The sequence below is a fragment of the Macrobrachium rosenbergii genome, chromosome 4, assembly GCF_040412425.1.
Source record: "Macrobrachium rosenbergii isolate ZJJX-2024 chromosome 4, ASM4041242v1, whole genome shotgun sequence".
NCBI lineage: Eukaryota > Metazoa > Arthropoda > Malacostraca > Decapoda > Palaemonidae > Macrobrachium > Macrobrachium rosenbergii.
Genome location: NC_089744.1, coordinates 18,217,195 through 18,232,500, shown reverse-complemented (window position 1 = coordinate 18,232,500; position 15,306 = coordinate 18,217,195). Strand labels below are relative to the sequence as shown.

The window sequence follows — 15,306 nt, the reverse complement described above, 5'->3', positions numbered from 1 at the left end:
AAGTTATCGTTGTGGTTCAATGCTTAAATATAAATAGATAACCAGAACAGGACACAAGAGGTAAAGAGACACTACTAAACTACTTTTCCTATTCACTATTCACCTTTCATTATTGTAATGAAAAATAATCCTGGTAATAAAAGGACCCCGATGATTACGTAATAGTGGATCTATATCACAAAATGTTTAATTTCATGCACGTTCGAAAAAAGAAACTATTTGAAAACCTGAATATTTTTTTAATAAAATTAGAAACAATCCCACTGGACTTCTTGGAAAACCTAATGATGATTCTCCTGATATGAAAGGTTTTAAAACTTCTTAACGTGCCTACGCTATCACATTCACAGAGTAGGAACAGAAGCTGTAATTTAAAACTATATATATATATATATATATATATATATATATATATATATATATATATATATATAAATATATTGAATATTATATACATATATATATATATATATATATATATATATATATATATATATATATATATATATATATATGTATCGGAAAGTGTTTCAATAAAATGAATATCTTTCTTATCAAGAGAGTTAGATCGCATTATAATGTTAAATCCCTCATAAAGTTAGTTACTGATGAGGATTATGTCGGTATTGTAATTTGGATTAGCCGTCATGCATCCCAAATACTAGAAATATTTTAGACTTTCTGCATCATTATTGCTTCGTGTTTCATCTAAAAGCCATCGGGTCGATTCTATATTACCAAATCTCAGTTCGATGTTGAATGATTCTAAATTGTTAACAAGACATTGTTTCAATATTCATTTGACATTTCCTTACATTTCCACATTGAGGATAAATAAACTGTACCGCCACCTTTCATTATTTATAGTTATAATACAAAAAATATTTGGAGATTTAAATAACATCTCTGTTTATTATTAAGCAGATAATCAAGTGTTACTAAGTAACTTGGCGTTGGTCACATAATCTTCCCTTATTCTTGCAATGTTCCCATTCTTGGAAAACCAAGGTTATCGCTTCAGTCGAGGTAGCCCCCTCCGCACCATCCCCGCCCCCAGTTCATATCCCCCTCCTCACCTCACAACCTCTTTGTTTCAACACTTCTTTTCACTTCTTTTCTCCAGGCCTGAGATAAATAACATTAAAACGGCTCCACATTGTTCTGTACATTTTATAACACTGAAGATTAAACCCTTCAACGTGAACCAGAGACATCTGAATCACTTTCATGAAAATGATAACAGTAGGCTTATAAAGCTTATTTAATGATAATAGCGAAATAGAAAATCAGTTTCCGCGTATAATTAAAAGCAGAGTGCCAGGATCTGGTTAGTAGCCAGTTTCTTAAAGATAAAAAACCAAGTATAAGTAAACGCCATTTACTACTAATTGCAGATTCGAAGTAGCTCTTAGCAAGGACTGTTTCCAAGAGCTGGTCGCCACTTGAGGCTGTTGTAACTGGTTACAGGCAACAACCGTTACAGACGGACGTTTCCACACGTGCGCAGTCATTATATAAAGTTCCTTCGGAAAGGGTACATTCCTTCGCTACTACCGGGGTTGTAAATCACTGTTAATTGATAGCAGCTAGGTCATTATGGATACTGATCAATTGTCGACAACATGAGAAAATCCATGTGAATGTAGGTGTGTGCGCGTGTGCGCGTGACTGTAGGTGTGTGTTCTTTTTCTTCCTCTTCTCCAGAATACATGCGCAAAGGTTTCTTACCCGAAGACTCGCGTTTATGTTTGAGTTAATCTCTGCGAAACAGCTAAGCAAATTGCTTAATTAACATCTGGTATAAACACGTCATTCTTTGTTAATGTTACAAACTGAGTAATTAAGACCGGCAGTAAACACTCTCTTCTTTGGGAAGGGTTTCTCATTACGCTCCTTTTGCAATGAAAATGAAGATAATTAGGAAGCCTGGATGATGGACTAGATAGGTTTATGAGTTTGTGCACGTTGTCAGTGTTGGAATAATGATCACGGCTTAATGAGTGACTACCATTATTTTTAATCATATTTGGTGTTTAACGAATGACGGAAAATCACGCACATAAATATGAAAGGTAAAATGATACGTTGAAAAATAGAGCACTGAAGGTATATTACAACAAACAAAATTAAGGTTCTCATATAAAAAATTATAACAGACTCCTAAGCTTCCCGGAAACTCCTGCGTTATTCTTCAAAAGCAATATAATAAATACAAAGAAATGCTTCTGGTACTATTTATATGGCTGTCAGGGCAGTCTCAAGGGACGCAGATTTACCGTGAAACTGCCTGACTGCCATGTAAGTTCCTCGTTGGGCGAGTCGGTAGAGTTGTCCACTAGCATTTCTCGCTAATGAAGATACTGAGTTTTATTTCTGGTGACAGAAATTCATTTCAATGTGGTTCGCTGCTGTAGGCCCCGTTGCTAGGTAACCAATTGGTTCTGAGCCACGTAAAATAAGTCTAGTCCTTCGGGCCAGCCCTAGGAGAGCTGTTAAACAGCTCATTGGTCTGGTAAAACTAAGGTATACTTAACTTTGACTGCCATGTAAATGGTATCAGAAACATTCCTTTGCATTCATCATATTCTCTCTCAGGAATAAAACAGGAGTTTCAGGAAAGCTCAAGAGTCTGCTAAAATCTTTCAATACTTACACAATATTGTACAGTTTAAGGGTTTTATTTTATTCGGCATTATTACTGTTGCTCACAAAGCTCCAAAGTTAGAACATTATTATTATTATTATTATTATTATTATTATTATTATTATTATTATTGTCTACAGGCCACAGCCCGCCGAACCTGTAAGACGCGACGGCGTGGAGGCCCCTTGGGGAGCACGATGCCTGGTCCAGATAGGCAGCGTACTGGGCCACGTGCCCTTCTGCAGGCCTTGGCACCCTGACCCTCCGCCCTTCACTTGGTTCTCCTTCAAAGCTCTCTACTCGGTCACCCTCGACGTCCTCCTCACCGTCGTGGCCTTGGTTGAACTTGTCGGTAGGTGGTTCACTCTATATCTATGTCTGGAGAAATTGACAACCACAGTTTTAACTTATTTAAAATCGTGCTGATTTTGCCAGAGTCTCACCAGCTTTCATATTTCTAGTTTTCACTGGAGAGGTACCTCGTGCTAGAGTCTCACCAGCTTTCATATTTCTAGTTTTCACTGGAGAGGTAGCTCGGCGTGACCCTAAATAGTTTATACCACAAGAAAACCACAGAAATTGGGGAAAGGCGAACGGGGACTCCCATGAAATGAATCGGCAGATTTTTAGCCTAGAAAATGTGCTTTCAGAATAAAACAATATCGGAAGAATATGTAAAACTCGGATCTAACATTCTTAAATAAGAATTTGTAGGTGTAGCTTGCCAAGCTATTTCTTAATCACACTTATAAATTTATTATGGATCTTTTAATGATAAACACGCAAAGTTGAAATTACTTGAGTCAGCCTTATATTTGACACCAGACGCAAAGCACCGAAGTACAGAAAACGTGCAACTGGTTCGTATATAGACGCAGGTGTATACAGGGTCCAAATGCTGTCAATCGAACGGTTTCCCACGCAAAAGATCTTATATTCACAACTGTCTACCCACGACTTCCTTCCTCTTCTTATAAATTCATGAGAAATACCATGCATAAACCATTCGGCCGCGCGAACAGAAAATCTGTTTATTGCGAGAACTGCACGACTGCGTTGCAATTAGGCATTGATCGGTTAGTGCTGGTGCACGTAAACAGTACTTACATGTAAACAGCGGCAGTAGCTGGGAATTGGAATTTTTAGATCAATGCAATGACTGAAAGCTACCTTGGCTGTAGTGGACTGCGGTATGTTTATATGTGTTTGAAAAAATTATTTTGGGATAATATCATTCCTGTATGTGCCTTCATAAGTTGTTCGAGTGTTTAGGAAGATTCCTAAAGTTTAGCGTCTCTTTTCTGAAACAATCATTCATAAACTGATGTGAATAAAAAACAATCATGGTTATAGGGTCTGTTGTCGAACACTATTGATTAGACAAGATTTAAGGGGATTAATACAATACTCGATTTGCAATTTATCGGTAGTTTTTTCAAAAAGACTGTCAGAGAAAAGTGGTTTAATGCTTCTTGCCCTAAGTAGTTTTCTTTTTAATTTACATTTACAAGCATGTTGTTTGAATGAAACTTGGCGTACGTTATTCTCATTGTAGTCGAAGCTTAGTTTTCCTAGTGTGAAAAATCATTGAGTTTTGTCAGTATAGTTCTATAACTGTTATGCATGCGGAAATTTCGAAAGGGCGTACACGAGTAGCAAAGTTTTCGAATTTTAAAAAGAAAATTTTTAATTAAATCACTTCTCTTGTCGAATCTTTGTTATTATTCTCTTGTTGATCTTATGAAGACTATTTAAAAAAATGCAATATTGTAAAAACAAGTCCCAGCTGAGAAAAGGAACACCTACCGTAATAAAAAGATCCTTTTAATTACTCCAGAAGAACGTCCTATATTTTCATCCATGCTCAGTCCATAAGACAATTTAACTTAATGTAATTTGTAAGTTAAAGAAAATAGTTATTTCTTCGAAATTAATTTGTTTCCCTTTGTGACAGATCTCTTGATGCACAGTGGAAGCTACACAGTTGGCAAGTGGATAGTCCACGTCTGGCCCGAGGTCGTCCTCCAGCTGGCGCACGTGTCCCTGGTGGTCGTGACTCTCCCGGAGGCGCCGTTGCTGGCCAAACTCCTCCGAAAGATCAACCGTCTCCATCACCCCAGCGGACCACTGGCTTCTTCGGTGACCTTCACGTTGTGGGTGTTGAACTCGTTAGCCGTCATCGTGAAGGTCACCCTCTATTTCGAGTACATAGGCAAGGGCGTTTTCCACAACGTCAAGGGTTTCATTTATTACCTCTCGAACATATACACCCGCATCTACATGATCTGGCCGTTGGCCTTCGTCATGCAGGTGTGCCTTTCGGTGAGATCGTGCCTCCGGAGCTCCCGGGAGCTGGTTCAAGAGCTGGCCGACACTTCAACCGGGGAGAAGGTTGACTGCTTCCACCTGGAGGACGTCCGGCTGTGGCACAGGCACCTGGCCGAGTACAACCACACCTTGGTGGAAATCGCCTCCCCAGTCATCCTCATCATAGCCGGGGAGGTGTTCTTCAGCTTCACGCCGCACATGTATCATTACATCGTCTCCTCTCTGCTGGCGGGGGAGCTCGTCCAGGGGAATCCCCTGGCCATCGCCGAACTGCTCTACATGTCCTCGCTCTTCGGTGTCTTCTTGGCGCTGGTGTTCGTCATTAGCGCTGTTGTTGATGAGGTGAGGGAAATCAGAAAAGTTCATTACACCCGCCATGTACTTTGGTAGGGCCTTACTACAGTAAATGCAGGCACACAACTCCATATATACTTTGCAACACATTATGCACAGGGGCGTCATTTGTTGGGGGGGGACTTGGGGGTCAACTGCCCCCTCAAGACTCAACTTGGTCCGCCCAAGACCCAAGTTGCCCCGCCCCCCCGCCCCAAAGCCTCAACTTGGTCTCCTCACCCCCAAGCCCCAAGAAGTAACAGCATGTTTTCTTTTTAAATGTGCAATCATAAATATATAAAATTTCTCAGAAATATTATGTTTCTTGATCTTTGTCTGTCTACTAGCTACCAGTGATGGTGAGATAAAACATGTAGTAGTGGGAGTATATAAATTTTGCTGAAATACCTTGCTCATGTGGCTTCAAAAACCACATAAAATAGCTCAAAATAAAAAAAAATAACAGCAGATTAGGCTCGCTTCGCTGGCCAAACCGTCTTTGCCCCCTCCCCCCAACAAAAATCTGAAATGATTGATTGATTATCGTTATCGTTATGCGTCAGAAGATTAATACGTAATTGTGCTTATATAAATAAAAAAAAAATCTTTCTCCTATATTTATATGCTGGCTTTTTTTTGTATCGTTTATAGTCATCTGTAACTAGCTATTCAGTATGCTGAATAACTATAGATGACGTGCCCTACGCACGTCAGTCTAATGGAAAGTAGATGACTCTTATACTGACGAAGGATTGACTGAATCCCATACAAGTATAGCAACAGTATAGCCTCGTATTTCTTGGAAGTTACAGCGCCCTCCCATTTGTACTGTAATTATTATTTACTGTAGATATTGATGTTGTTACTTTGTTATATTTGTGTGTGTGAATCTGCCAAAACACATCTTTATGTGATTGATTGATTGATTTCTTACTATGCACAGATGTCATGACAACTAATATAAGGTCATCGGCACGTAAAATCATCATAGAATTTGCTTAAAAGGTGTCAAGTGTAAAACCGGAAAACTCTGGGTAAACATTTTTTCTCTTATAACAAAATTTGATAATCCCGCGCATTCTAATTAAAACTCCACTTCATTAAGGATTATGTAAATCAGAAGTTTAGGCAACATGAAGACAAAATAAAATGCCTACTATTTTCAGTACTACAATCAAGGGAGCATGAACGATCTGGACACATAACTGAGAGTTAATCTTCAACACTCAAACTTTAATGCCTCACATATCAGAATAACGGTGATCATAAGACATATTTTGTTTCTTCTGTATTGTTTTGCTGATAAGTTCTGTTATAAGTTACTTACAGAAAGAAAAACATTTTTATGACTTTTTTACGATTGTTGGTGTTTATGATAGCTGCAGACTGTCTCATGTGTTACTTGAAATCCTTTATCAAAGTCAAGTTTGATGTGCAAACTTTTAACATAAAAGATGTGTCGATAGAAAAACATATATTTTTACTCTCATTAAATTCTGGAATAATACTTGATTTTCTAAAATTTATTTGTTAAAAGTTGGCTCTAAACTATAAAGCAAAATGCGATATTCGTCTTTGCAACTGAAATATTCAAGTTTTTGCAAACCACACGTTTGTGTCACATATCTTAATGTTTCTGGACACGCAGACCGAGTTCATTCAACACGGAACACAACATACAACGTCTAGATAGTAATTACTTATTACGTGACAGATATTGACATCTTGAAACCCCAAGGTTACCTTCCTCCCATTACCACAAGTTACTGTACTAGCAATCGCTATTTGCTAACGCGGACGTGTAATTCTTCTTTTTCTGTTCCTTATTAAGGTTCGCTTTTGCCACAGACTTGGTTGTAAATCTTCTGTCTCCATTCTTTTGTCGTGACTAATGCGTTACTGGTGCCTACGCTTGTCACCCGTACAGCTTCGGCTGTCTTTCCCTTGTGCTTGTATTGATTCTCAAGGCGAGAAGAGTCTCCTGCTGTGACATAAACTACGTTCTTTCTTTGAATTAGACAAGGAGGAGTTGGATGTCAATCTTTTTCGCAATCCTGATTTGTTGCACGGCTTAATAGAGATAAACCTCGGATCCCTGATGTAAATATCTAATTCCCTAAATGGATTCGATTGTCATATCAGTTGGATATGGGAACACAAACACACTTATACAAATACACCCGAGGCGTTCTGGTTCGCAAGTGAGGTACAAGTCGCACTCAAAGATCTTTTATCTTTCATCTGTTACTCTAAGTCATTTTCAAGCGTTTACACACACTGGAACAAAAGATTACAAATAAGACTCGGTTTTGTGTGCGCGCGGGTGTGTATGTGTGATGTGAGTGTGCGCTTGTTTGCAGGCATTATACAAATGAACCCTGTTATGCGTACGACTCGGCAACCTATGACTAAGCTTTCTTTCCTCTCATTTTGCACAGTACAACAGCATCAAACTTCCTCTTCTGGAGTTCCCGACGTACGAGGCGCCTCGCCTGGCCACCGACCAACTCACGGCTTTCAACGCTCAACTTTTTTTCCACGATCCTGCCTATACGGCCCTGGGATTCTTCGTCGTGACCAAGACCAATTTTCTCAAGGTAATAGATAGATGTCGCACTCTTTGCTTTTAGTTGTATTAACTGATTTTTCAAGAATCGCCTGTTTTTCGAATCTTGGATAGATTTATTGACGACAGATTCTTGTTTCGTGCATAGCAGCGTTTATATACTGTAGTTTGTAAGTTACGTATTTGTTTTTTAATTTTATTTCTTTTTTACTTACCGGTTTCTTCTTTACATTGGTCTTATACATTCATTTAGTCATTCAAGAGATTTACGTGCTTCTCCAATTATTATTATTATTATTATTATTATTATTATTATTATTATTATTATTATTATTATTATTATTATTATTATTATCCAACTTATGACGAAAAAGCTCCTCCAGAAATATTAAAGATAAAAGCGTATAGACCTTAATCTGTACCGGTAAAAATTGTAACAAACTCAAACTTTTCTGTAACCCTGGTTTCCTTTAGACAAATGGAATGCATTCACAAAAAAATTTAAGGTCCTATTTATGAGGTGAGCGACGCTGCCGAACGGTAGATGTCTCCTTCCTTGCTATGAAAAACCTGCTCATTAAGATACCATGGGCAATGGGAACTTTTATTTGAGATGGTGAAGGAAGTACACAAATTGGCCTATATGCATAATCCTGAATAGAGACAAATCTATGATGACACCCATCAAGTAAATTATCGCCTTTTCCTGGGTTTTTGATTTTTCGAATAACAGTCCAACTGTCTTTTGAAACCTATTCCAAAATTTTGCTGAGGGACGTATCCTGAAGGTATATCATATTAACCAATTCAGAAAATTTTTGCAGTTCGTAAACTCCCTTACAACCAATGATCCGAAGTAAAGTGAAGGAAGGCAATGTTCCAAGGTAAAGTGAAGAGAGCATTAATTAAAAATCTCAAGTGAGAAGGTGATGAATCTTTGTTCTGGCCGTCGGCAGAGTGGCTTAGATCACTCGGCGCAGGTAGTTTCCAAGTTGGTGATCTGAATATTATCTGAAGGTTGTTTACAAGAATTGTGCAGTGCCTCTAAAATTGGTGCAACTTGCATATTCTAGAATATTTGTACCTTCCACCGGATGTTTGAACCTTAAGTTGTATTTATGAGTGTTTCCAAGGTGATTCTTGAGCCCACACTTATTTTGTTTAATTTGATAGTTATAGGAGTTCAGGCATCTTCTTCATATTGTGAATTGTACAGTAGTTTTCTCTTTCCTTCATTTATCCTTAGATGCTACCACTCTGTTAATACTGAACAGTCAAACAATGTCTATCTTGTACTTTTCTTGTATCAGTCTTGGCAGATTACATTTTTACCTTTCTGAATATTTAGAATAGCTGCTTCACACTACATCACTGCAACTTTGGACGATATATCAACTCCAACCGTTTAACAGTTTCCAGTTATTATATTTTTCATTTTAGGTCAGTTGACTGAAAACGCTTCTTTCCTCACCAAAATAATCTATGATTTAGCTTCTCTATATAATCCAAGAAAAATACAATTTTTTTCCTCAGATGTCAAAAAATCTTATACTCGTTCAATTCCTAAGTATTATTTACATGATGTTTTTCCTTCCCTCGACAGCTCATGGGAGTGATCGTCGTGTACATGTTCATACTCGTCCCGTTTCATCTGGGAGTTCACGGTGGCAACAGTGCTTTCGATCAATCTCTGAATGACACAACGCCCTATTTCCACGCTGCCATGTGACGGACTCACAACAGATGCCACAGATACTCATTCATTCACTTTTCTACACCTGTGATGTACAGTTACCCACAGAAGAGCTCTTTAACCCCCCATTTCAAGTTTGTGTGAAGCCAAGCTGGAAGTGACAGTAGTCCCTTGGCCCACTTTGATGCATACAAATGTAAATAGAGAATGAGTAGCAAGTGAGTCCTGCTACTCGTAGATATGTATACATATGAATATACATACATATACATATACATATGAATATACATACACACTTTTAATGTACAGTCACCAAAAAAAAAAAGGAGGGGAACTGACGCCCGATCCTGAGGTATTTTGAAGTGGTTCAAAAAATGCATAATTTTTAGGTTTTGATATTTGTACTTAAGCAAATGGTCTTGTACAGTCACCAACTAAAGTGTTGTCACCACGATCTTGGAGTTTGCAAAAAAAAAAAAAAAAAAATAGTTCAGACTCGAGAACTATCTAAGTAAAGCAATTCTTCATTTTCCTGAACTGTGGCAGTGTGGCGTTACGTGGCTTTTGTTTATGACTGTATACAGATTTTACTCAGTACCTATGAAACAGATATGTTTGTTAATGTATTTTGTCAATAGAATATATTGATGTTTTGTAGTTCTAACATTTATTGTAAATTGTGAATAAATAATGTCGGGAATACTGGATTTTGACTGTTAACATAGTTATTGCAAACTTTTGAATATCACAATATAATACAAGAGTGTCAGTGTATGCTATACGTCTTTGCATATTTACTAATATGCAAATAATACGCAAATACAAGAATACTTAGCAGAAGAACGCCCCCCCACACACATACATATACATACATACATACACACATACAAACACAAACATATATACAGTATATATATATATATATATATATATATATATATATATATATATATATATATATATATATATATATATATATATATATATATATATATATGAGGAATGTTAGATATTGCTTGCGTCAGCAGAAATGCACTGGATTTTTCAGAAACAGCCCCAAAGATATTTATCCCTCATGGAATCGATTACGGGTCCATTGCTTGCAAGGCTAAGTCAGTAACCACTGAGCTTCGGTGATATATACATATATATATATATATATATATATATATATATATATATATATATATATATATATATATATATATATATATATACACACACACACACACACATATATATATATATATATATATATATATATTTATATATATATATATATATATATATATATATATATATATATATATATATATATATATATATTAACTTTATCACATGCACAATTGTTCTGTGCATTAGAATTACTAAAGGACCTCATTCAAACTGGATGGTTTCTAATGGAGTATTTATTCAGAAAAGTTTACAAGCTTTCTTGGACAAACAGTCCACATTATCAGGTAATGTGGACTGTTTGTCCAAGAAAGCTTGTAACTTTTCTGAATAAATACTCCATTAGAAAACCATCCAGTTCGAATGAGGACCTTTTAGTAATATATATATATATATATATATATATATATATATATATATATATATATATATATATATATATATATATATGAATGTATTAATCCACATTTAGCCGTTTCCCCAGACAGAAGGTTGGTTCACGGGGAAAAACATCACAAGGGTTACTGATACATTCATTCGCTAACCGCTAAATTGCAGACGAACACCCTTTGCAGAAAACGCCATCGCGTTATACTACAACGGATTTTATTGTTATCATTAATATTATCATTAATATTTTTCATAATTTCCACATATTTCTATGGAACAAGTGAAAGAAGCCATAGCTATGCTAAACGTATTTTCGTACATGAAAAAGAGTAAAAAATAATAAAGAAAGTACGGGAAGATCAGCAGTAAAAATAAGGCAAAAAAGAACGAGCCTCATCTCCAAGACAGCGAAGTATGGCTCGCCCTTGATGTTCTTGCAGCCCGGCTTGAACAGGACAGGAGAAAGAAGAGAGCCTGAAGAAGTGTGGGATTTTTGCCCAAAAATAGCAGCAGACCCGCCCAAACAATAGACGGTGCCAAATACGACTCTTAAAAACTTCCCTGCAGAAGAAACTAGAGTCCTGAGTCCACAGAAAATTTAAAGGGAACGTCGCGTGCAAGTCTGTTTGCGTACCTCTTTCGAAATGAAGCCAGAACGTGTTTGCTCCAGAATGAAAGTGCTCCGGTATCGACAAAATCGCTTTCGTGCGTCGAGCACGAAAAGGACAATTTATTGTAGAATAAGGAATCGGATTCCGGATCGACCTTCGTGCTGCTTGACGAAAAATCCAAAAGGAGAAATGGTGCGAAGAACTTATGTGCTTGTGGTGAACCAGGTTCAATGATTTACCTTATCGAAAGACTATCAATCACGTTCTCGTGAATGCATTTTGTATGCAAACATGTATGTTTAATAGCATACCTACGCGTGGTAAGATTCATACATAAATGTAGCACGCACAGACACATACAGACATAGACACACGCACACACACATATATATATAGATATATACACATATATATATATGTATATATATATATATATATATATATATATATATATATATATATATATATATATATATTTTTTTTTTTTTTTTTTTTTCATATGTATGTATATATGTGTGTGCCTATGTTTGCGCTCGTGCTCAGGAGAATGTACGTATATCGTATATATAATTATTAGTGCATGTGCACACTCAAACGTGTGGTCAAGATAGAATATGAAAGTAATCGAGTCCGTTAATCGAAGGAAAATGTCACTTGAGCAAGCTTTGCTCTCTAATTGTGAGATTGATCACTTACACTACATGTTCTTCACGCTAGGCATTTGCTGCCATTTTATTTTCTGTTCTATTCATAATTCAGGAGATGTCATGCTGTGAGAAGGCTTTTTAAATCAAAGGCGGATGTAATATCTTGCGCGAACAATGTTTAAATTTCAAAGATCTGTCCAGATTAGCGATAGATTACCTTCCGCAAATTTTATATATAATATTACTCAGGTGAGAAAATGTCAAACACGTGGCTCTTGCTTAAGTTGCATGCTTGGTGATTTACACGTGTTAACATGTGCATGTGAAGCAGGCAATTCCAATTTCTATGGTGCGAATGAGCACGCTGCTTTCAGGAATCGCGAAGTGGATGAAGAGACGTATTTGGAATATTCCTGTTATACATTTTATTAGACCAAGGCCAGCGAGTAAGACAACTGAATGTCCCAAACCAACCGAAGGCCGAATTAACATATCTGGAATAGTAAATAATGGTTCGAAATCAAAGCTATTTCAGATTTAATTGCATTGTGTTCGATTACTCCCCTTCCAGTATGTGTTAGTAACGGCAGGGATGTTGTTTACTTCAAAATGACCGATAAACTTTTTAAGCTTCGCAAAAAAAAAAAAACTCACGCGGCTTATTATTAGGATTTTCCTAATATTAGGATGTTTTATTAATATTAGGCTAGCCTTACTTTAGCACGGGTTCTTGCTAATAGAGCAGCATGAGGACGGGAAAGGTAGAGTATACTAAAGATAATTTTTATTAACTTGAAGTTTTTTACTATCTAAGTCTCTGTCTGTGTGTCTGTCCGTTTGTCTGTCTGTCTCTTTTTCTCATACTATTTAACATGCTTAAGTCATTGCAGGAGACTGTACTAAGTGCATTCTTTGAACATATATATACATTTAATAGCCAGACGATTCTTAAAAATGAGAACCGGTAAATAAATGATGCTTGTTTGTTATAGGATGTCACACAGCACGGCATTCTGTTAAAAAAAATTAAATAATTCAGAATAGTAATTGAGAGAGAGCTTGTCCTTTGTTACCCCTACCTACAAACGTCTTCTTCTTCTTCTTTTAACGTACTTTTTCCCCATTTGTATGGGGGTAAGCACGATGCCTTCTTTGAAGGACTTGATTTGGCTTTTGGGTGGACCGTAGTCTCGATCGGCTGCCCTGCCCACAAAAAAAGTATACCTTAGTTTTACCAGACCACTGAGCTGATTAGCAGCTCTCCTAGGGCTGGCCCGAAGGATTACACTTATTTTACGTGGCTAAGAACCAATTGGTTACTTAGCAACAGGACCTACAGCTTATTGTGGAATCCGAACCACATTATAGCGAGAAATGAATTTCTATCACCAGAAATAAATTCCTCTACCTCTTCATCAGCCGGCCGGGGTAATTGAACTCTGGCCCATCGAGTGACAGTCCGAAGCTCTACCGACTCACCCAACGAAGGGCTTGCCCTGCCCACAAACGTCTCATGCACCTATATTTAATGTGATTCACTGTAATGAGAAACAATACCACCAACACTAAGATAAGCGACAGATGATCAATGTAGCCTGAAATTTGCATGCTCAGTAGAGAATAGTCAGCCCCACAAACCAAGATATGGTGCCTAAGACGTGAAGTCGATAAATCTGTATTAGGAATCAAGGCCCCAACAGAGAGAAAGGATTTGATTGTCAATTTCCTAACAAAAAGAATGACCAGTAACGTACGGACAAACTCTGATTACATATTTTACCATCTTAAACGTGTGTAGATAAGCCAAACAGTAAAGTGACGATGAAAAAGATCACTTGCCACCAAAAAAAAGATAAAAAAGTGAACATCGGCAAGGAAAGGCAAAATGATAATATTGCAAACAAACTATCTCTCCATCATGTCTTACAAAACGAAAGAATAAGGAAAGAGAATCTGTAATAAACCTCAGCCTTTCCAAGTCTTGTGGAATTATCCACCAGTCATTGGAAGGTGTTGTACATTCATGACGTCAGTAACGCATGAAGAAATAAAGCGTATTAAAAAACAGAAACAACGGTAGGAAAATAAAACTGAAACAGCTTTCAAAATTTTACCATAATTTTCATTATCAAAGATTATAACTTTGAATAATCATATTTTTATACACACACACACACACACACATATATATGCATATTTACATATATGTATATATATATGTGTGTGTGCGTACAAAAATATGATTCTTCAGTGTTATAATTTTTGATCATGAAAATTGTGGTAAAAGTTTGAAAGCTGTTTCATTTTTATTTTCCTGTCGTTGTTTCTGTTTTTTAATACGCTTTCATTTTTTCATATGTTGCTGACGTCATGAATGTACGACACCTTCCAAAGATTGGTGGATAATTCAACAAGACTTGGAAAGGCTGAGGTTTATTACAGATTCTCTTTCATTTATTCTTTCGTTGTAAATTTGCATATATGTATATGTACATACAGCTTATATATAGGTATATAATTTATATAAAGACTGTAGGTATTATTAACTGAATATCATTTAAACAAGACCTCATTCTTCTGACCTAAATTTAGTTCTGTATGAACAAATTCTTTGAGCAAAACTCATATAACACAAAAATCATGATCCAGTATACGGTAATATTGAAATTATCGCCTTTCCAGTAAAGACGTTCATCACATCAGTCTTACAAACTATATTCTCTCTACTGAAAAATCAATTACTGAACTGTTTATGCCTTTAGTTTTTAGTTTTTTATTAGACAAAATGCCATTAACATATTATCCACAAGCCATGATGTTATTAGTGCTAACATAATTTACTTACAGCCGTTTCCTTAATGAAGTTAGTTAAATTCAGATTGCTCTCTCTCTCTCTCTCTCTCTCTCTCTCTCTCTCTCTC

The 15,306-nt window shown here is 36.6% G+C and overlaps 2 protein-coding genes across 2 annotated transcripts in view; one reads left to right on the top strand and one right to left on the bottom strand.

The window, feature by feature from the left end:
* Window positions 1-15,306, bottom strand: part of LOC136830686 (uncharacterized) — a 112,848-nt gene that overhangs the window by 29,917 nt on the left and 67,625 nt on the right. The gene's annotated exons all lie outside the window — the stretch shown is intronic.
* Window positions 2,789-10,264, top strand: LOC136830690 (uncharacterized). The gene is made up of 4 exons (XM_067090411.1): window positions 2,789-2,996; window positions 4,599-5,314; window positions 7,744-7,902; window positions 9,475-10,264. The coding sequence occupies exons 2-4, from the start codon at window positions 4,607-4,609 to the stop codon at window positions 9,598-9,600; spliced, it is 993 nt and encodes a 330-aa protein (XP_066946512.1). The 5' UTR covers window positions 2,789-2,996; window positions 4,599-4,606; the 3' UTR covers window positions 9,601-10,264.

Excerpts from the sequence above, each read along its gene's own strand:
- LOC136830690 (XM_067090411.1), top strand. The coding sequence starts at position 4,607 with ATGCACAGTGGAAGCTACACAGTTGGCAAGTGGATAGTCCACGTCTGG. Across the intron at positions 5,315-7,743 it reads TTAGCGCTGTTGTTGATGAG|TACAACAGCATCAAACTTCC; the intron begins GTGAGGGAAATC and ends CATTTTGCACAG. Across the intron at positions 7,903-9,474 it reads CCAAGACCAATTTTCTCAAG|CTCATGGGAGTGATCGTCGT; the intron begins GTAATAGATAGA and ends TTCCCTCGACAG.